The sequence below is a fragment of the Suricata suricatta genome, chromosome X (assembly GCF_006229205.1).
Source record: "Suricata suricatta isolate VVHF042 chromosome X, meerkat_22Aug2017_6uvM2_HiC, whole genome shotgun sequence".
Classification (NCBI taxonomy): domain Eukaryota; kingdom Metazoa; phylum Chordata; class Mammalia; order Carnivora; family Herpestidae; genus Suricata; species Suricata suricatta.
The window spans coordinates 26291779-26313615 of record NC_043717.1 but is presented as its reverse complement, the minus strand read 5'-3'; the positions used below and the strand labels follow the sequence as shown (position 1 = coordinate 26313615).

At 36.6% G+C, this 21837-nt stretch overlaps 1 protein-coding gene across 9 annotated transcripts in view; it reads left to right on the top strand.

Annotated features, from left to right (window-relative positions):
• Positions 1 to 21837, top strand: part of DMD (dystrophin) — a 1657593-nt gene that overhangs the window by 367858 nt on the left and 1267898 nt on the right. For all 9 annotated transcript variants that reach the window (XM_029929473.1, XM_029929472.1, XM_029929470.1 and 6 more), the window contains 4 exons: positions 2695 to 2865; positions 8523 to 8705; positions 15207 to 15341; positions 16999 to 17148. In XM_029929473.1, coding sequence (XP_029785333.1) covers positions 2695 to 2865; positions 8523 to 8705; positions 15207 to 15341; positions 16999 to 17148 — 639 coding nt within the window. The remainder of the gene's footprint in view (positions 1 to 2694; positions 2866 to 8522; positions 8706 to 15206; positions 15342 to 16998; positions 17149 to 21837) is intronic.

Below are 21837 nucleotides of genomic sequence, written 5' to 3'. Positions count from 1 at the left end.
AAAGAGGTAGTCTTTTTTCCATTCAATACTCTTTCTGCTTTGTCAAAAATTAATTGGCCATACATTTGTGGGCCCAGTTCTGGGTTCTCTATTCTATTCCATTGGTCTATGTGTGTGTTTTTGTGCCAATACCATACTCTCTTGATGATGACAGCTTTGTAGTAGAGGCTAATGTCTGGGATTATGATGCCTCCCATTTTTATTTTCTTCTTCAATATTACTTTGGCTATTCGGGGTCTTTTGTGGTTCCATAAGAATTTGAGGATAGCTTGTTCTAGCTTTGAGAAGAACGCTGGTGCAATTTTGATGGGGACTGCAGTATTTAAAGCTTTGCTAGGGGGCGCCTGGGTGGCTCATCAGTTAAGTGTCTGGCTTTGGCTCAGGTCATCTCACGGCTCGTGGGTTTGAGCCCTGCGTCGGGCTTTGTGCTGACAGCTAGCTCAGAGCCTGGAGCCTGCTTCAGATTCTGTATCTCCCTCTCTCTCTGATCCTCCCTGCTCACGCTGTATCTCTCTGTCTCTCAAAAATACATAAAAAACATTTAAAAAATTGAAAAAAAAAAAGCTTTGCTAATTTTCTAGTTAATAAGCAATATGTTCTTCTGTAAAAAATGAGTATGAATGAAGATTTTAAAAGCAGCAGTCTCCTATTACTACACATACTGTTTGGCAGCCTGTTTTTTAAACTTGCAATTATATACTGAACAACTTTCACTTCAGTACAGATGTATTGGTGCTACATAGTATCCAATAGTGTGTGTGTGTGTGTGTGTGTGTGTTTGTGTGTATCTGTATCACAATTTATTTAACTTATTCTCCATAGAAGCACATTTGGATTTGTTTCTAATATGTTGCTTCCTTCAAAGCTGAAATGAACAGTGTTCGTGCCGCTTTGTATTTCTGTGGTGTTTTGTTTTATCCTTTCTCATTTGTGATTTTATTTGCATCCTTAATCTTTTCTTTTTGGTAAGTTTGTCTAGGGGTTTATCAACCTTATTATTTCTTTCAAAGAATCAGCTCCTATTTTCATTGATCTGTTCTATGGGATTTTTTTGTTTTCATATCATTTATTTATGCTCTAATCTTTATTATTTCCCTTCATCTGCTGGCTTTGGACTTCATTTGTTCTTTTCCTGCCTCCATTAAGTGTAAGGTTAGGTTGTGTACCTGAGAGTTTTCTTGCTTCTTGAGGTATGCTTGTATTGCTATATACATACCTCTTTAGACTGCTTTAGATGCATCCCAAAGGTTTTGGATCATCGTGTTTTAATTTATATTTGTTTTTATGTATTTTTCTGTCTTCTTTAATTTCCTAGTTAACACAGTCATTCTTTAATAGGATGTTCTTTAACCTCCATGTATTTTTGGTCTTTCCAATTTTTTTCTTGTGGTTGACTTCATGTTTCATAGCTTTTTTTTTTTTATATATAAATGGCTTTATTTACTTATTTATATTTTGAAAGTGAGAGAGAGCACAAGTAGGGAAGGAAAAAAGAGAGGGGGAGGGAGAGAGTCCCAAGCAGGTTCCACACTGCCAGCATGGAGTCCACTTCAGGGCTCGAACCCACAAAACTGTGAGATCATGACCTGCGTAGAAGTCAAGAGTTGAATGCTTAACTGACTAAGCCACCCACGTCCCCCAGGTTTCAAAGCTTTGTGGTCAGAAAATATACATGACATGGTCTCAGTCATTGTGTATTTGTTGAAGCCAGATTTGTGACCTAGGGTGTGTTCTATTTTGGAGAGTGTCCCATGTGCACTTGAAAAGAATGTGTGTTCTGCTCTTTTAGGATGTGGTGTTCTGAATATATCTTTTAAGTCTTTCTGGTCCAGTATGGCATTCAAAGCCATAGTTTCCTTGTTGATTTTCTACATAGATGATCTAAGTGGAGTTTTAAAGTCTCCTACTATTATTGTGTTATTATCAATGAGTTTCTTTATGTATGTTATTGTTTTATATATTTGGGTACTTCTACATTGGGGGCATAGATATTTACAATTATTCATGCCACAATTTGTATACTGTTGTTTTTTGTGATTCATTCTTTAAAGTGGAAGAGTAATTTAAAAATGCAGTCGAAGAGCAGACTCAGATTTGTGAACATTAGAAATTGTGCCAAGAAATTTACGTATCCAAATGAAACATATCATGAAAAAAACATTTTTCTCTATTCCTCACAGAAAATCATAGCCACACACACAGCTAAATCATAGTCTTAGGGGAATATGTTCATTTTATTACATATGACAAGTAAATGGCTACATCTTATTTTAACATTTATGTGAAATTAAGTGTAACCAATCACCATGAGTTATTTCCTCATTCATATAAGCTTTTTTACTTCTTTTTTTAATTTTAATGTTTTTTATTTATTTTTGAGAGAGAGAGTCAGCAGGAGCAGGGGAGGGTCAGAGAGAGAGGGAGATACAGAATCTGAAGCAGGCTCCAGGCTCTGAGCTAGCTGTCAGCACAGAGCCCGACGTGGGGCTCGAACCCATGAACCGCGAGATCATGACCTGAGCCGAAGCCGGACGCTTAACCGACTGAGCCACCCACGCGCCCCGCTTTTTTACTTCTTGATTCATCTTTTCTATCTAAACTTTCTGATATTTACATACTGTTGAGTAATAATATAATGACAATGTTTGTGACTTTCAGTATTCATGCTTTGCTTGTTGCTTTGTTTTATGGAAGGTCTATACCAGAAAGGAAGCCTTAAAGGGAGGTTTGGATAAAACTGTAAGTCTTCAGAAAGATCTGTCAGAGATGCACGAATGGATGACGCAAGCTGAAGAAGAATACCTAGAGAGAGATTTTGAATATAAAACCCCAGATGAATTGCAGACTGCAGTTGAAGAGATGAAGGTAAAATAAACTAAGTAAAATGAGTCAATGAAAGAAAAAAAGGAAAGATGCAACATTGCTTGACATTATGATTGTATACTATCTGCTCTTTTCTTGTTTTAATAGTGGAGATTGATTTTTAATGAATTCAGCTTCAAGTTTAGTATACATTATGGATTCTAAAACTTTTATTAATTTTAATGTATTGTGGTCAAAATATGAATGTGAACTATCACTATAAGGAACATTTTCCCCATGAAATTTTGTAGTGTTAAGGGATTGGAATCAGCTAGTTAAATTAGCTGTTTACAGTGATAAAAACCCAAAGTGAAAATATGTCAAATCTTAATTCCATGACAGTTGAAAATGTAGTTAACAGGCTGTGTTAATTTGGTGGCTTAAAGTAGTTTCTAAGAATTTGGATACTAAATACTTTAACAGACACTTGGGTTTAAAATCTGATTTGTTCCCTTGCCAACTCTTGGTAAACATTGTTGAGTGACCTGAACCCACATGGCTTGAACCACTCATTTGTGGACTAGGGACAGAGGTTCCTGCTCTTCAGCAGGAACTTTCTCATGCAATGCCGGGCACAAAATAGATACCCAACACCACGTGATTATTACCATTATTATTGTCATTGATGCTGCATGGTATGAAATTAATTACATATACTTTATTATATAATTTATATGATAATTCAGTGAATAGTTATAAGTAATAGTAGAAAATACATTAAAACTGAGATGTTTAAATATCACTGGATTATATGATTTCTGTCACATGTAGAGAGTAAAATTAAAACATATAAGGATATAAGATTGCATTTGGGTAAATGGTGATAGTTTTCAGAGTATTAAAAGCTACAAAATTATTCTAATCTAATAATACTATATATCATTTATTCATTTAAGCAAAAAACACTAATGGCATACTTACTATGTGCTAGATACCATTTTAGAGAATGAGCATAATGGTGAGTAAGACATAAAAGTGACCTGACTACTTGGAACTTACATTCTAGTTGACGGAGGGCCGGCATTGAATGGAGAAATAAACAAACTGTTTTGAGATACTGGTAATCTGCCGAAAACATAAACCAAGATTGTGAAATAAAAAAATAATTAGGGCTTAGGTGAGAGTTGGAGGTGGTGAAATGCCATTTTTAGAAAGGGTTGACATGTAGGGAATTTATGAGACATTATATTTAATCTGAGATATGCACCCTAATAATAAAAAGCCTTAAAAAAAAACTCATAGAAGCACATTCCAATCAGAGGAAAGAGCTCCTGCAAAGACCTTAAGGCTCATTGGGAAGAGAAAGAGGCCTGTCAGTCTGCAGAGAGTAAAACATGATAAATGACCTGAGATGATTTTGAAGGGTTTGGTCAACAGCTGCTAATACAGGAATTTTGTAGGATTTAGAGGAGTTTTCATGAAATGTGAAATGGGAAATCCATTGGAAGGTTTCAAACAAGAGACTGTAATGTTTTTAAATTTGACTGTGGGGAGGTCACTCTTAGGGAAATTATATCATTATAGATGATGAGAGCTAGAAGATACTTTGGAAGCAAAATAGTCCACACTTTGCTCTGCTGATCCAACAACTGAAATCCCCAGATAGATTGAATAATGTAGTCATAGTCACAGGCTGTATCTGTGGGAGAACCAAGAGTATAGAATATATTTGATTCCTGCCCATGCCATCCCATCCCAAGTGATTCCAAGACATTCTGGTTTTGTTTTGTTTTGTTTTCTTTTCTTTGCAAGTCTTGTGCATCCCTGTTTGCTTTCCTCGCACATCTGAATCCTTGTGGCTGTTTCTACTGCCCCCTCTAATATTATGTAGCCACTGCTTCAGATCCCTAAGTAGATAATCAGCACTGAGCTTGCATCCAGCTGCTGTACTTCTCCCAGTTCCTTTGTTTGGCTCTGTCCCTCTTTTGGCCCTCTTTCCCTGCCCCTTGAACCGTTTGCCTATCTGGCTAACCAGATCCTGTTGTCTTTTCCAGTGCTGGAGAGCAGACTGTCTGAAATTTTACAGTTTTACACACAGTGTTTGGTCTGATTAACCCAACCAATTAGTCCATGTTATTTACTTGTTGAAATAACTGATCTGGCTACAACATCGGTCCAGTATGGGGGTGATAGTGAAAAGAGGAAAGGCTCAGGCAGCCTGTGACAACAACAGCCAGGGGAGTTGGCAAGAAGATCCATTTTCTTGTTTTTGTTTTGTTTCATTTTGTTTTGTTTTTGTTTAATGCCTGCCAGTCAAGGCAATTCCTTTAGGTTTGTTTCACCAGGTAGAGGGGAGTGATGATACCTTGCTCAGAGCACATGTATCTTTATTGTCAAAAGAGCCTGGCAGACATACTCAGTCATCTCTTCATAATTTACTCAGGGATGAAGTGGAGACATCCTTCTGTTTATTTATGTTTATTTCCTGTGCTTTACTTGAAATTGATAGTGCTCTTTTCATGACTTCTTTCCCCTATAAACAAAACCTTTTAATTAACATGAAAAAAAAACCTAAGGAAGTGTTTGATAAGCAATGTCTGACTTCAGGATTCATTTGGAGCCCTACAATATTTAAATGGTAAAACTTTATATTAAACCCGTAAAAAAATCTCTGATACTTCAGTTTCAACTGTTTTCTTCTTTATATATATTTTTTTAACTTACACTGTTTTAACTCCAGTCCTTGTGCTTACCAGAATTACAAAGATGCATTTGCTATTGTCATCATTCAGGTGTCAGACTAGAACCTTGAGTCTCAAAACTAAGTGAACATCACATACACCTAAAGGACTTGTTCAGACACAGACTTTTAGGCCCCACCCCAGAATTTCTGATTCAGTAAGTCTGGAGGAAAACCTGGGAGTTTTTATTTTGAACAAATTGTAAGGTGATGCCAGGGACCAAGTTCCAAAGTGGTTTCAAGGAACCATGTTTTGAGATATTGGCAGTGAAAGGTGTCCAAGCATATGATCGTTAGGTTCATGGAAATAAAGGGAGGGAATAAAACATCATTTCTGATGAGGATTTTGTCTAAGTTCTACCAGTCATTTTAGTTTTCTACCTTTTCTTCCAGTGGATAATTTTTATCTCCTTTTCTCCTGTGAATGTTTCCCTCCTTCTAAGCTTGTTTGTTTAAAATAATTTATGATAGCTTATAAAGGAAGGAAAGAAGTGTTCCTCATCCTGCATTTTTGATGGATTGTGTGTAAGTTGTACGGATTTTATTCCATTCATTGGATCCCGTACAGCTTCTTCATATCCTGGAGAATTTGAGATGGGCATAACATAAACTAGAAGAAAGAAGATGTAATTTCCAGGATGACTTTCTTAAACACTTTGGAACTGTTTTCTCATGTCGAATATTCTACAAGGTTTTGTTAAAGATCCAACAAAGTAACACACACAGCATGTCTGACATGGGACACAGCAGCACGTACAAAGTGATTCATGTTGTCAAATTGTCATACTAAAATTACTGTAGTCAAAATATGGTTTGTATAGACACAAAGCTCATGCTCAGTAATACCAAAAACAGATTTGAGAATTTGAGCTACAGTTTTCTATTAAATAAATTAAAATCAACGAAGGCATTCATTTAGCATTCAAAACAACTTGGATTTGTCATCATATTGTATACTTTTAAGGCATTCTGGGAGTAAATCCAAAAGCATAAGGTGGTTGTACTGAAACATACAAAGGCATTTTATAGCTGACCTTGTCCATTTTTTTGCCCCCCAACCCCCACCAGAACCTGCATTTCTTTATATCAGGAATTTCTGTGTTTCCAGAATCCCATCTTTTCCACCTATGTGTTAGGCTTCACTACTATGAAATTAACATTCCCCTAACAGCCTTCAACCAGTGATAGGAGATGGTGTATAAATACCCCAATTCTTCACCGTTTTGGGGAGTGGAGCCCTGAGGCAAGTGTTTCTGAGAGCTTCCCAGCAAGTTAAACTCGTCATCAAGAATGGTTGCTGGGTTTAATAAGTGTGCCCTTATCATCTTTTTGCCTTTTCCTATCTCCATTCCCCATTCCTCTACCAGTATTTCCTTTACATGGCACTTAAACCACTTGTGGGTTTTTTTGTTTGTTTTGTTTTTATTTTTTTTTAAATGTCTTTATTTTGAGAGAGCAGAGGGCGATCAGGGGAGCGACAGAGAGAGAGGGAGACACAGAATCGGAAGCAGGCTCCAGGCTCTGAGCTTTTAGCACAGAGCCCGATGCAGGGCTCGAATCCACGGACTGAAAGATCTGACCTGAGCCAAAGTCGGATGCTTAACCCACTGAGCCACCCAGGCGCCCTAAACCACTTATGTTTTAAAGTTCATCTCAGGGTTGGCCTGTTAACAAATTGTGTGTGTGTGTGTGTGTGTGTGTGTGTGTGTGTGTGTGTGCGTGCGCGCGCACGCGCACGAGAGAGAGAGAGAGAGAGAGAGAGAGAGACAGAGAGAGAGAGAGACAGAGACAGACAGATGTGCATGTACCCAGTGAAAGTTAAGGAGTATAAATATCCTCTAGATAACACCTTCTGCAACTTTCATATAATTGAACAAGTTGGGTTTATGTTGGGTTTGTGACTTCTGGCATCAAGGGTGAGGAGCTAACTGGGTTGTATGAGTCAGAGCCTATTAGAAAGAACCCGGGGTGGCATTTGAGCTGGTGTTAAATGATTTGAGAGAGAAATGGTTTGAGGCGGAGTTGAAGAGCTTTGCTTCGGATTGCATGTTATCACTGCATGGGAATAAGTCTGTGATTGGTATCTTAATAAATCTGTCCTAGAATGAAGGAAGACTAGAGTAAATTTGGAGCTAGAATTGAGAAAGAAGCAGCACAGAATCATATTAATGTGAAGTGTTTGGGGTTTGTGGTTTGGACAATGTTTATATTTTGTATGTATTCTAACATGGCTATGGAACATAGTGGTATCATCATCATGATCCACGGTGGTAAGAAAGTAGCCTTGTCTGATGTTGATATTCTGTGAAACAGTTTAGCTTCCACCTGAAAAGAGCAAAAAGGCATGGCTGAGGACCAACTGAGCCTCCTTCCTATCAGAGGCTGCTATTCTCCTCTTACTATTGTATTTGTTCAGTTACTGAATAGAACTTTCTCGTATCAAAATATGGTCCTGGATATATCATTAAGAAAACTATTCTGTATCAATTATTTTTCATGGTATTGATTTCAATATTACTCATCCATCTGAGTAATTTATAAACGATTTTAATTTTAGAGTATGGGATATTTTTGAACATAGTACTGAAATACTTGTTTCTTGTTCTGTGTGTGTGTGTGTGTGTGTGTGTGTGTGTGTGTGTGTGTAAACAAGTGTATACGCGTACACACATTTATATTTGAAAGAGAGCACACCACAAATACATACCCACGTGTAGACTGCTTTGTACACCATTCTGATTAAAGTGCTGTTACATTCTGATCATATATTTTTTTCTTTCTGATTTCAAATTTTTGCTTAACTTAAATTAACAGAAGTTATTGTTGTCACCATTGGATTTTTTTTTTTTTTGTCAATCTTCTTCTCATAGCGATCTAACTGGGTTTTTGTGGGGAAGAAAGTAAATGATATCCAGGAATGCATTTTGGAAGTAAAGCCCTTACCTTGCTATCAAGTAAAAGAGCATTGTTTATTTTTCAGAGAGCCAAAGAAGAGGCCCAGCAAAAAGAAGCAAAAGTGAAACTCCTTACCGAGTCTGTCAATAGTGTCATAGCTCAGGCTCCCCCTGCAGCACAAGAGGCCTTACAAAAGGAACTTGACACTCTAACCACCAACTACCAGTGGCTCTGCACCAGGCTCAATGGCAAATGCAAGACCTTGGAAGTGAGTTGCTTTTCTTGATCTTTATTCATTATGTGTCAGTTTATGGTCATATGTGCTGCTCAGTGATTAAGAACATAGACACTGGTGTCAGACTACTTGGGCTTGAATTTCTCACAAAGGCACTCACAAGTTTGTGATTTTGGGCCACTTACTCACCTTGTATAAATATGTTTTCTATCCATGAAATGGACAAAAAAAATCCCTATTTCATAAGTTATTGGGAAAATTGAATGAGCTATTCTATTTCAAGTACTTAGCCTAATGCTCAGTACATGTGAGCAGTTGTAATTCTAATTCTTCTTACTATTACCATTATTATCAGGTCACAAAAATCTTATAAGTTTTCCCAAGATTTATAGAAGCTGGTCTTTACTTTTACTTATATTTGAATGTGCATAGAATCATAAGTATTTTAGAAAGATATTTCATGGAGAAGTATATTTTATTATAATTGTTTTTAGTAACTGCTGTACCCTGTAAACTTCCTCATAGGATATGTTTTCTAGCTCTTTGGGGGGGGGACGTTTTACATTATATTTATTATCATAAGTGCTGCTTTATCTTTGTCACATGTTTTTACCCCTTAGATTATGCTTATCTGAAAATAGTTGATAAATAATTCATGTGCCTCAAATGATTACTGTGTAACTACATCAAAAATAAATTACGATCCTCCTTGTGAAAATACTGTTTACTAACAGTAAGGATTGTGCTTGGGGCAGAAATCTTCACCCAGCACCAAAAGTTCATGCTGCCAGATACTGCTCACTAACTTGGCTTTAAATTAAGCCCCCTTCCTCCACATGAACTGAGTCATCTCAGTGAATATAGTTGATAAAGTATTCATATATATTCTAATACAAGGGAGAGGGAATAAAAAGGGACTGTATAACGTTATAACTTCAGATAGAAGAGGTTATAAGTGTGATTACAGATGAGAAATAGAGGGATAGTTCAATAGTCTTGAAACATTTATTGACATGAAAATAAAAGATGCCTTTAGAAAACATATCCCAAAAGACACTTCTGAGAAATCACTAGCATGTCTGTTAAATGAACAACATGACCAATAGGAAGCAAAGAATAATAATGATGTAAAGAAATTAAGAACATAAGAAATATTTGAATGTTTTCTTTAAATATTGTCAGAAAGCAACTTCCTAGATAGTAAAAGCTCCTCCCCTCTGGAGCATGATAGTGAATTACTTCTGACTTTCCTGAAACTCCATGTCATCCCTTACGCTCCTTTCCCATTGTTTGTTTTATTTTCTGTAGCACTCAGATAACAGATTTTGCTTTATATCTCTGTCTATTTATTTGAGTATGGTTGACACACAATATTGCATTAGTTTCAAGTGTAAGCATAGTGATTAAACAACTCTATACATTATGCTCTGCTCACTATAAGTGTAGCTACCATCTGTCACCATATGCTATTATTGAAAGGTTTCCCTTTAATAGTTTCTATATTTCCATTTTGTCTATTGGATTCTGTGTATTTTTCTGAAAATTATTATTTTCAGAAAATATTATTCCATTTCTCAAATTATTTCTTCAACAGACTACTGCATATTTCATCCTTTGATGACATGAATATACTTATCTCTATATACACATCTACCTCTATATAGATGTATATTTTTCTATTTTTTCAAAGACCTTATTTTCCATTTCTTAAAATTTTACTTATTTTGAAATCTGTCTCTTTATATAATCTTCTGGTTTTGCATAATTAATTATGTTCCTTTTGTGAAACAATTTAAGGCTGTGCAGTTCATTTGGTTGAGAAGTCTCTGTGAGTAATGAGCATGAAAGAGTTTTGGTTTTCCAGTAACTGTAACCAGCCATGTCAAATATCAGTTTCTGCCTAGTAGTTGGCTTCCTAATCACTATTGTAGTCTGACCCCATGACTTTTCATTCACCTTTAATTAGTAAAATTTAGTCTTATTTAAATTTTGATCTCATAGTTTATTAACATCTTCCATTAGTTTAGGTGAATCTATGACTTCAGCAAATTATGCAAAAGTGAGAGTGAGAAAAACAATGATCTTAGAGTCCCCTCCTCCCAATCAGTTTATAGGTAGTAATTGTATCATGTTGGTTTAAGGGAGGATAATGAGGGGGAAATATACTCTTCATATCAATGTCCTTTTCTTTGCTGGTCACAATTGCTGTACCCTTTCATTAACACCCACAGACATCTGTGATGATGAGTATGTTATCACCAGATTTAGTAGGTTATAACCACTGACTGATCTGGTTTGTTCTTTGTAGACTTGATGTGGTCTCTTGGGGATCCATATTCATATAGACTGTGAACCCCCAAAAGGATCTTCTTTGAATCCTTCGTACTTTGGATTATTCAACAAAATTTCAGGCTAACTCTTGCCAGTACCTTTAAACCACATTCTCTTGAAAGTTTCTTCCTTTAATCCCATGTTTCCATGATGCTCTGGAGTCTTACTTACCCACCACATTTCATCTTAGCCTGCAAATACTGACCAATCCCCTCTCCCATAACTCTCAGGAATTAGAAACTTCCAAGAGTTGTCCTTGATTCCTCTTTGGCCATCTCACAAGCTCAGTAGGCAATGTATACCAACAATCTTTTTCTGAATGCACCCACCCTTTTGATGAGTGAAATTATTTTAGATCCTTTAAATAAAAGGAACCAGATGAGTTTCTCTTAAACACTACAATAAAAAGTTGAGGAAAAAGAATTGTCTCAGAGGCTGGCTCAGTTGGTAGAGCATGTGATTGTAAATTTGATCCCCACGTTGGGTGGAGAGATTACTTTAAAAAATAAAATCTTTAAAAAAAATTGCCTCAGTTTCCAATTCTCCTCTCTTCACACCCTCCATTGCCCCTGTATCAGCATGCTCTCTTTAAACCACAGTTTATGAAAACGTGTAGCAGAAGTTTCTATATTAACATAGAATGGAAGGAACTTAATCCTTTTATTTTTTTAATTTTTATTATTTTTTTAAACATTTATTTAGTTTAGAAAGACAGAGTGAGACAGCACGAGTCAGGGAGGGGCATAGAGAGAGGGAGATGCAGAATCTAAGCAGACTCCAAGCTCCAAGCTCAGAGCAGGGCTTGAACCCACTAACCACAAGATCATGACCTGAGCCGAAGTCAGATGCTTAACCAACTCAGCCACCCATGTGCTCCTTTTATTTCTTAAGTATGAACTCTTGTTGCCAATCTCAAGAAAAAAATAGATCCTACTGGCAACTTCTAACACCAAGCTAAACTTACTTATTTTAAAGATCTTTACATTTGTGCTATCCTTAGATTATACTTGTAGATTCTACCATTCTTTGTAACTAGGGACTGCCTTGAATGGCAGTGAATGTCCTCGCATGACTTATAATTTGTTTTGTTTTGTTTTTGAGCTCACTTATAGTAGGAATTGTTTTACTAGAGACCCTTTCTGCTCTGGACTGTTGGAAGGTCCTTATGAGGTTTTTCCTAATGTTTCTAACAGAGTTCTAGAAATATTTCATTCTACTCTCAGGTGTGGTATAAACTTAGCTTTCAGCTTTTTTGTGTGAATCCTTACTTTCCAACCAAAATCCAAAGGATTCTCACCTTCCTTGCTAATTCCTTTTACTTCAGCGGGTGGGGATTTTATCGCTGTTGCTTCCAGGACAGAGAACACACAACTTTACGCTTTTCCATCTTCCTGGAATGCATGAGACCAGTGCCTGTCTTTCCATCCCAAGTTAGTGTTGCATATCTTAGCTTTTATTGTCATATATCCTTTTCTGATATTCCAGTATTTTGTTAAGCTTGGCCTCCCAACTCCTACAGGTGCTTAACCTCCCTCTTTGTTTTTGCTGCATAAGGATTTTAATATTTCATAGAACAGCCATGAACTTAAATGCTTTCCTTTAGAATTTATCCAGCATTTCAGTACTACCAAAGGAGGGGATGGGGGGATTACCACATCAGCTCCATTCACCAATTTGAATGGAAGTTTCCTTTTTTGTTTGTAATCTCTTCAGAGCCAGTATGAGTTCTGTGATCTCAAAGTAGTTTTAAGTTCCAAACTGTTAAGGTTCACAGTTACTCTAAGTGGCTTTTAGCTCCAATCCAGGCTGCAAGACTACATTTTATTTCGCAAAGGTGACCTGTAAAGCTAGTACATTCAGCCTCTCCAGCTGTCTCCTTCAGAGGCATCGAGGACACAAGGGGCCATCCATCCTGACGGTTAAATCAGCAAGGTAGTTCATTACCTCAATCTGCACCAAAGTTAATAAGACACATTACCAATCACATCTCCGTATCTTCAGAGCTCTAAAGTACCCTCGGGTATTTAAGGAGATATTTATATTTTCCCGCTGGGATCTCTGCCCAGAAGGAAGACAGCCTGTAGTCCAGCAGGACCTGGAAATGACCCAGATTTAAGATTTCTAGCACCTTTTGAAGCAAAATATGTAATTTCACTTTCTATATGAAACTACACGAGATACCAAGCAAGACAGGTTAGAATGATACCTTTCATCAATCACAGGGGGAATGCTCTCCATCATTTGCAAGGGCTATAAGCAAAGTGAAAATATGGGAAATCTGATAGAATTTTTGCTTTCTCTTGAAACAGAATTTCCTTGCTTGACTATTTTCAATGGTTTTGGGGGGTAGATAGTGGGATGTGGTGATTGCACTACTGTATTTGTAGGTTGGCCCAATATTTACAATCTCAAAGATAATGGAGAATGACCATTTTTGCACTCTTATCATCTGGCATATCTTCCTCCTTTTCCCCAGCAGATATAATCATAATCCAGAAATTTGCCTTGATTATTTCTTGGCTTAAAAATCTTTTATCACACACATATGATGCATTGCTCCGTTTTGCTTGTTTTGAGCTTTAAAAGAATCATAACATATAATATTTTAGTTTTCTATGGCTTGCCCATTTTGCCCAATAGTTTTGTGTCTGAGACTCATCCATGTTGTTCTGTGTGATGAAATTTTTACTTCTGTGCTCTCTGTTTAAATGTAACGCAGTGTATTTATAACATTTTCCTATTAATAGACATCAAGGCTGCTCTAAAAATTTTGGTTATTACAAAAAGTGCTGAAATGAATACTCTCTTAACTGTCTTTGCTGTCCAAACAAAACAGTTTCTCTGAGGATGTGTACCTAAAAGTGGAGTTGCTGGATTGTTGCTTATGTGAATATTCACCTTAGTGAGAATGACACATTGTTTTCTTAAATATTCCTTCCAGTATACACACCCATCAGCAATTAGTACAAATTTTTGTTAACGTGTATCTGTATCTTCTCTTCTGCTTGAAATTATTAAATTTTTCATTTATGTCAGTCAACACGACATGCATATCACATTGTAATCTTGACTTACATTCTCTTAATTACTAATAAGGATGAATGTATTTTCATATGTTTATTGGGTATGCCTATATCTTTTTCTTTGAAAGTCTGGTTCAGATTTTCCTTTCATTTTCTATTGGGATGTCTGTTCACCTTTTAATTTACTTGTTGGCATTCATTCCTTACTTATCTGTCACATATTTTGCATTGTTTTCTTCAAGTTTGAGGCTGTTTTTGAATTTCTTTATGGTGTCTTTTGATGAATAGAAAGGTTTAATTCTAATGTAATCACATTTCTTCAGCTCTGTCTTATGTGTTTCTTTAATACAAAATGTCTTATTTAAGATCTCCTTTCCCATACCAAAGTCTTAAAATACTTACTTATATTTTCTAGTTTCAATCCTGAAGTTTTGCTTTTTTATATATGTTTGCATATTGCAGTCGTCTTTTTTTAAATACGTATGAAAAGCCATTTAAAAATAATCATATCCTTGAAACAGTTATATCATATTCCTCTTAATATACCTGAAGGAAATAACTAGAAATATGCAACAAAATCTATATTTCTGATGAAATTCACCTCAAATTTATAATAGCAAATAAAACAAAATAACCTACCCCAAAACTGTTGATTGTTAAGAAGATGAAAGTATAGCCACTTTGATGGAATTTGAGATTTTCATTAAAAATATGTCTTCGTAGTATTATGGGAAAATTCCATGATGTACAGCTGAAGGAACACTCTAGCTAAATCTGTACTTTAATGTTAACTGTCCAGTTACTTACATGTGATACAGTTCAAAGGAGGTCACACAAAAGTGGTCATGGCTAATGTTTTGAGATGTTAGATTTATATATGCATTTTGAGGTATGCTCTTATTTCTTTTATTTTCCATACTCTAATGTTGATGAATTTTCCTTTAAAAAAGTAAATCACTAACTCTTTAGTTAGTTTCTGTAATAGAATGTTTCCTTAATGATTAGTAATGATAAACCTATTAGATGATCAACATGACCAGTTACGTTTTCAATTATTGCTGCATAGGAAAGGTCAAAGATGTGAAATAAACATGTTCTATTTTCAGAGTCTTAAAACTGGAAACTCCACAGTTCTCTTTTGTATGAAATATTTCACCTGTGATATGTATTTCTCTCTTAGGAAGTTTGGGCGTGCTGGCATGAATTATTGTCATACTTGGAGAAGGCAAACAAGTGGCTAAATGAAGTAGAATTCAAACTTAAAACCACTGAAAATATTCCTAGTGAAGCTGAGGAAATCTCTGAGGTGCTTGATGTAAGTGGTGAATTAATCTAGATGATAATAATTGACATGGAGTGGACACGCAGTACCAAGTAGAAAGTAAATGGAAGGAAAACTGTACAGAGCGAGCCTGTCGGCTAATCGCCTCCCCGCCACCCCCCACCCCCGCACTGGGGCTTTGAATGAGGCCTTTGTTTCTTCTAGAAACCTTCAAGGTTTTAAAGAGCATTTAAAATACCTCTTCCAGAGGACATCTGCCTTTTTTAAATTATGAAGTTCTATGTGGCCACTTTTCTTTATTATTGAACCTACCACAGTCAGACCGGCAAAGATAATTTGAATGCACAAGTTTGCTTCTTTGGAGTAGAGGTAAAACAGGATGATAATATAAAATGTTATTTCCAGTGTAAAAGCTACATTTATTGCATTGAAATATACTTTTTTATTTTTTGAACCATACTTTTAAATTATTTAAAAGCATGAATTTATGCCTTAGATAATGTTGTGAAGTATCAAATGGGCATGCTCTGATATCAGAAATATATCTTTAAAATGTTCGTACGTTTTAGTACTACAGAATCTGAGTACACATTCAAGTTTTATTTTGAAGACCTTCCCAAAGTAAAGTTTAAAGGAATTGGCATGTAATAAACTTTGATTTATGTGAACATCTAGCAGTAATTTATGTTCTCTCTATTTTATTGTTCTTTTGGTTAACCGTTTGTATACAATGAATATGTAGCTTAGCCATATGTTTTGTTTATAGGGCCATTTGCAGTGCAGTCCATGTAAATATGCTGAAATGAGGTGCATAAATTAAGATGTGAAGAAAATGGGAAAAATGTTTCTTTAGATAGAATTGAGACTCTAGAATGTTACATACAGCAGAAACTTAAACATCATACATCCAACTTCCTGCTTTTCTCAAGAGAATTATAAAACTGAAGAGGGATCGGTGAACAGTGAGAGTGGTCACAGACAGACTCTAATGTTGCTCTTGTCCTATTCAGAGATGTGAAGTGACCAAGCTTTCCTTGTGAATCAGTTATGTGATGCATCTTCCAAAAAAGATGAAGCACACAGTGCATCAGTGGGAGGCTGGTAGCCAGAACAAAGGGTGTGATGATGCACTTATCCTATTAAATTATCAGATGGAAGGACTTCATGCTCATCTTTCTTGCCTTTCGGTGCAAAGATGGCTGCTCCACTTATAAGCTGTGTGTGTGTGAAAAGCATGAAGGGCAAAGGGATTCTTTTCTAAATGTTTTAACTTTTTTCTTTTTCTTTCTTTTTTTTTTTAATTTGGGATGGGAAAATACTCTTGAATTTCTACCTGCATATACTGTCAGAATCATGTCACTTAGCCATCACTAGCTATAAGAGAAGTTGAGAAACTGGGTATTTGTCTTTCCAGGTTTAAGAATAGAGGACATCAAAGCGGAAGGTGGCAGTGAATAATTTTTAAGTGCCCCAGTCCAGAATTCTGCAACAAGACCATGAAGATATATATGCAGAAACATCCTATTTTTTAAATAACAATGGTCTTAGATGTTTTATGATCCCAATTAAGTATTGCTTGGAATCGCTTTTAACGTAATGATATGTAAATAAGGAGATACTGAGAATTTTGTGTTAATTCAATATATTTAGAGAAAGAAGGGAAATAGTAATTATCGCAAATGTGTTTCAGTCACTTGAAAATTTGATGCAACATTCAGAGGATAACCCGAATCAGATTCGCATATTGGCACAGACCCTAACAGATGGTGGAGTCATGGACGAACTGATCAATGAGGAACTTGAGACATTTAATTCTCGTTGGAGAGAACTACATGAAGAGGTATGATGATAAGACTAGAAAATCTTTTAAAATGTTTTGCATAAATGGGTAGCAAATACTTTTGGTCCTCTCTGATAAAACGACGAATACTTAGATTAGTAGCCCAGCTTCCAGGTTTAAAAATTTTTCATGTGCTAAATGTAAGTCAGTTATTTACATGTGTCCTTTATTATTTTATCTTACAGAAACAATATAAAGTATGGGTTTTGACAGGAAACTGAGACATACGAAATATAGTAATGTGCTCAACTCCACAATCAGAAAAGTTAGTCTAGTGTTCCACATCAGATCTTAACTGACCTCAGAATTCTTTTCCCTACCCAGGGTTATCCAGCGTTTGTAGGCATCCTCATCCCTTTCTCCGTCTCCCCACTTTGCTCAAAGAAGGCACATACATGTTACCATCATGTGTAATGGGTTAATAATAATATGTGATCTTATTGGAATTTTCATACTTAAAATTTATACCATGTGTGCTTTTTCAATTTTTTAATGAAAATTAAGAGAAAATAACCTATTACTCCCAATCAGTTAGTGTTTTATGTACACTCTCCTAAATCAAGAATGGATTATTTGTCAAAAAGAAAAAAATAGATCATAATGAACTCCAGTTGTTTATCCATTTACTAAGTGTGTCTCTAACATGTGAGATCATGTTTTAAGGTTAAGTAATAAGTAGGGAAAGTTCCTCTCGTTCATTACTTACAGATACTGTGTATTTTCAGTGTTCAGAACATAAAAACCAATTCTATCCTCATAAGATGCAAAAAGATATGTTAAAGGTTATTACAGAGGTTTAGAGAACCAGAAAAAGGGCACACACATGTGTGGGTCAGCATTGGAAGGCATTTGGGGTTGCTTTCCTAGACAAAATGCACTGTAAATGACATTTTAAAAGCAGAATAGGAGACTGCCAAATGGGTGAGTGTACAGGGTCCATTCCAGACAGGTGGACGTACCCGTGCAAAGACTTGGAACTATGACGGTGGTTATATATGCACATCTGCAAACCATTTGGTTTTGTCAGAATGTAAGGTACGGGTGGGAGAGTGTCTGATGGTAGGCCTGAGCCAGGAGGCAGGACCATTGTTGCTGAGGGAGATCTCTGCTTCTCAAACAGCTGGGCCTCTAACCATGCCCTCTGGGAACCACTGAAGGGTTTAAAATGTAAGAGGGAAGGAGAAGAGAGGTGCTGCATTCAGGTCATATTGCCGCCACGGAGGCTATGGAGAGCACGTGGCGTAAGAGATCAGGGGAGGGCAGGGAGCAAGATGAAGGAACAAGTAATATTTTAGCTCAGTTGAAGGCAAGGGCAGTGGTATAGGTACACTGCATGTAGCCTTCTGATTCAGGAGACTGAGCATCTCTTCTTTTTCATAAACAAGATGGAGAAAATAAGAAAAAAAAAAAGCAACTTTGGAGGTGAAAAATCACAGGTCACTTTTTATCTTCATTGATCCCAAAGTGCCTGCTTAAGTTTGGTACCAACCAAAAGCAGTCCCTGAGTCAAGGACTTAGGCCCTGGTAGTTTGGAACATACTATCAAGAAGGACAAGTGAGGGAGTGGGCAGAGGGGGGAATGAAAGCTTAGAAGGTTGATAAAGGTACTTGTATTGGTGACTTTCCACTGTGAGTGACAGGGCTAGTGCATCTGGGAGCTTTAAAGAAATCATGTAGAACACCAGTGCTCCAGAACACGCTCAGGATTGTCCCCCTGAGCTCATGGAAATTGGAGTGTTTATCCACCAATTTCCTTCTCTTTTTGTTGGAGGATTGCCCTCAGGTGCATAAAATCCCAGCACTTCTGGGCTGTTGTGGGTGCTCACAGTGGGAATGTTACGATGCTGGCAGAAACTGGCCACCATAGCTTCAGGTGAACTCAGAGCCATTGAGGTTAAGGGGTTATGAGGTAGGATAGTTGACTTTAGTACTTACTTAAGGGGTTATGTGGTACAAAGTTGACTTTAGTACTTACTTAGGGCATTACTGATGATGTTAAGGAAGAGGAGGGAGGAAGGCAAGTTTGCAGCCTTGGCTGTAAAGGGGGGATGGTGTGCCCCTAGGCTAGCATCTTAAGCTAGGAAAGTATACAGGAAACCTTCTGTTATTTCAGTGGGGGAGAAGTTTGATCTTCTCCATTGGAAAGAAGTCCGGAATAAGACAACTCTCAGATCCCACTGATGGTTAGGTGACCATGTGGCTGATGGGTGTGAAGGTCGCTTGCAGGGATCTTCTGAATGGTTCTGAATCCTGCCACTGCCTTTCTTGAATAGTTCAGTCAGCCTTTACCCATATCAATACAAAGGACTGGGGTTAGAAAAGCGATTCCAAACAGTCCCTGGGCCTTTCACCCTTGTTCTGTTACTGGACGTGAATAAAAGTAGTTATTCATAGGTGGCAACGTATTCAAAGTTGATTTAAATTTGGAGTTTGGTGCACAATTGGAATGTGCTTTTATTTATATTTGAATGTTAGTGTCCAGTCAGAAACTGCAGTTCAAGCAAAAAATAATCAAAAGTCACATTGTAAGACCGACCTTAGCTAAGCTGTGAAAAGGCCCAAATTGTAATCTTTAACAATGTGCAGTGTATCTGTTCTATCCTTAGGTACAGATCATTCTCTGACCTGACCTTGGCATCGGGCTCATTTATGTAATATTCTTGCAGATCTTGAGGAACACAAAAACAATTTCTGTTCTTATATCACAAAGGTTTTTGTTGCAGAACGAGGCATTTTCCCCAAATAAATAAAAATTCACCTCAAAAACAAACCTCGATTGCACACAGAGCCATGGGAAGAAAAGGGCTACTGCTACTCCAGTGTTACTGACCAAGTTTAGCATCATGCCAGCTGGCAAAAGAGAAATATTCTAGTATCACAGACACATCATTGTTTAGAGGCAGTAGGTTGATATCTGGCACGTCCCTGCACCACTCAGCTCTGTGACCTTGGGTAATATTTCCAAGTTTCCATTTTCTCATCTCTGATGATGGCGTCTATTTCATAGGGATCTGCTGAGCAAAATATAAAATACTGTGTGGAAAGTGCTTACTTTAGTGCTAAGAACATAGTATGTATTCAATAAATGAGAGGCATTTTATTTTTCCTAGGTTGTATGCTATAGTACCTACCCTCAAAGCAATGTGTGTGGATTCTTTTGTGTTGTTGTGTATTTGTGTGCACGTACTTCCATTGCTTAGATGGAAAAAACAAATACATATATTCCAATATGAAAAACAATGGAATGCACATATTTCCATTGCTTAGATAAATGCAAAAGACGGATAAAAGGACCTTTTTTTTTTTTATTTGTCCCTAAGTCTTAAAATTGGAAGGTCTTCACTTCTACCCTGGTAGTCTGTTAGGCATAATGTTGTGAAAATAAGTAACTTGAAATAAACTTAAAGCCAGTATCAGTCCTGGCTATGATAATATGAGATACCTAGCTAATAATAACCTGAGAGTAATTTGGCAGTCGGAAAAAGGCATGATTTGGTGCTTTAGAAAAAAAAATATGTTGGAGATAACATCCTTCTCAAATTCTTTGTGCTATTCTTGAATCTGCTGTAACTTTAAAGGTATGATCCTGAGTTAAAACGATGGGTAGTGACAGAGTTTTCCTATTTCTCAGGGTATAAGCTAGTTTCTTTCAGCATTTCCAAACTACTTAGGTAATAGAGAAATACCTAATAATTTATTAGCTAAATTAATCATTTGGGTGTTCCCATTGAATGTTTAGTAGAGAACACTGATGTTTGGTTCAGTGTAGAAAGAGCCTTGGGATAAATTATCCAAGGAGCTGAGGAAATAAAATGATTTCAGTAATAGTTTTTAAGTTGATTTCTTTTATTTTCCTAAAAATCTATATAGTACATTAGATTGTTAGAGCGAAAAATTCAAAATTTGTTTTAAGCCATAATTTTCTTGATTTTTTTAGCTAAAGAAAAACAGTTTTTTCATTAATAAACAAAGTGCCCTTTGAAAATGAGCCTTAGCGCATTTTCTTCTCAATTAAATGCCCATGTCAGAGGTTTGTGGGGTTTTTTTTTGCCCACCTAATGTTTCTTATAGCTGCAATTATGCAGAGCAAAGGTAACATTCAATTGCCTGTTAAATCAATCAAACATCCAGAGTTTTTATTGCCTATGAATATTTAAAAGAGATATGGTAGATCCCGTTCCTAATTTGAGAGTGTGAGTTTGCATTCAGATAAGTAATAAATTGTCTCCATTCTTTGAAAAGGCATCATCCACTCTGCCTGTAGTAAGTTGTAAAAATCAGATGATTTGGTCTGATTTTTGGAGCTGTTTCCTGGCTTGCTAACCATCTTCTAAATCATTACTCTGAGAAGAAAATATAGGGCCATATGATGATGAAGAGTGGATACAGAAGATTTGTCAGTGATACAGCAAAATACATAATAAGAGCAATAATAGTCTAATGGTTACAAAGGCCCAGTCACTGCACTGAGTGTTCAGCCTGCATTTTTTCATTAGTTGGCACAATAGCCGTATGTTTTAAAGTCTTTTACAACCTGTTTTATAGAACTGGAAATGGAATCAAAGGCCACAGAGTTAGTAAGAGGCTATCAAGCATTGAAACCCAAGTCTCTTTGCTCTTGGGGCCTGGGCACATGACCATTTGACCATAGTACCTCCAATAACAGTGATCTTTTCCGTATATTAACAG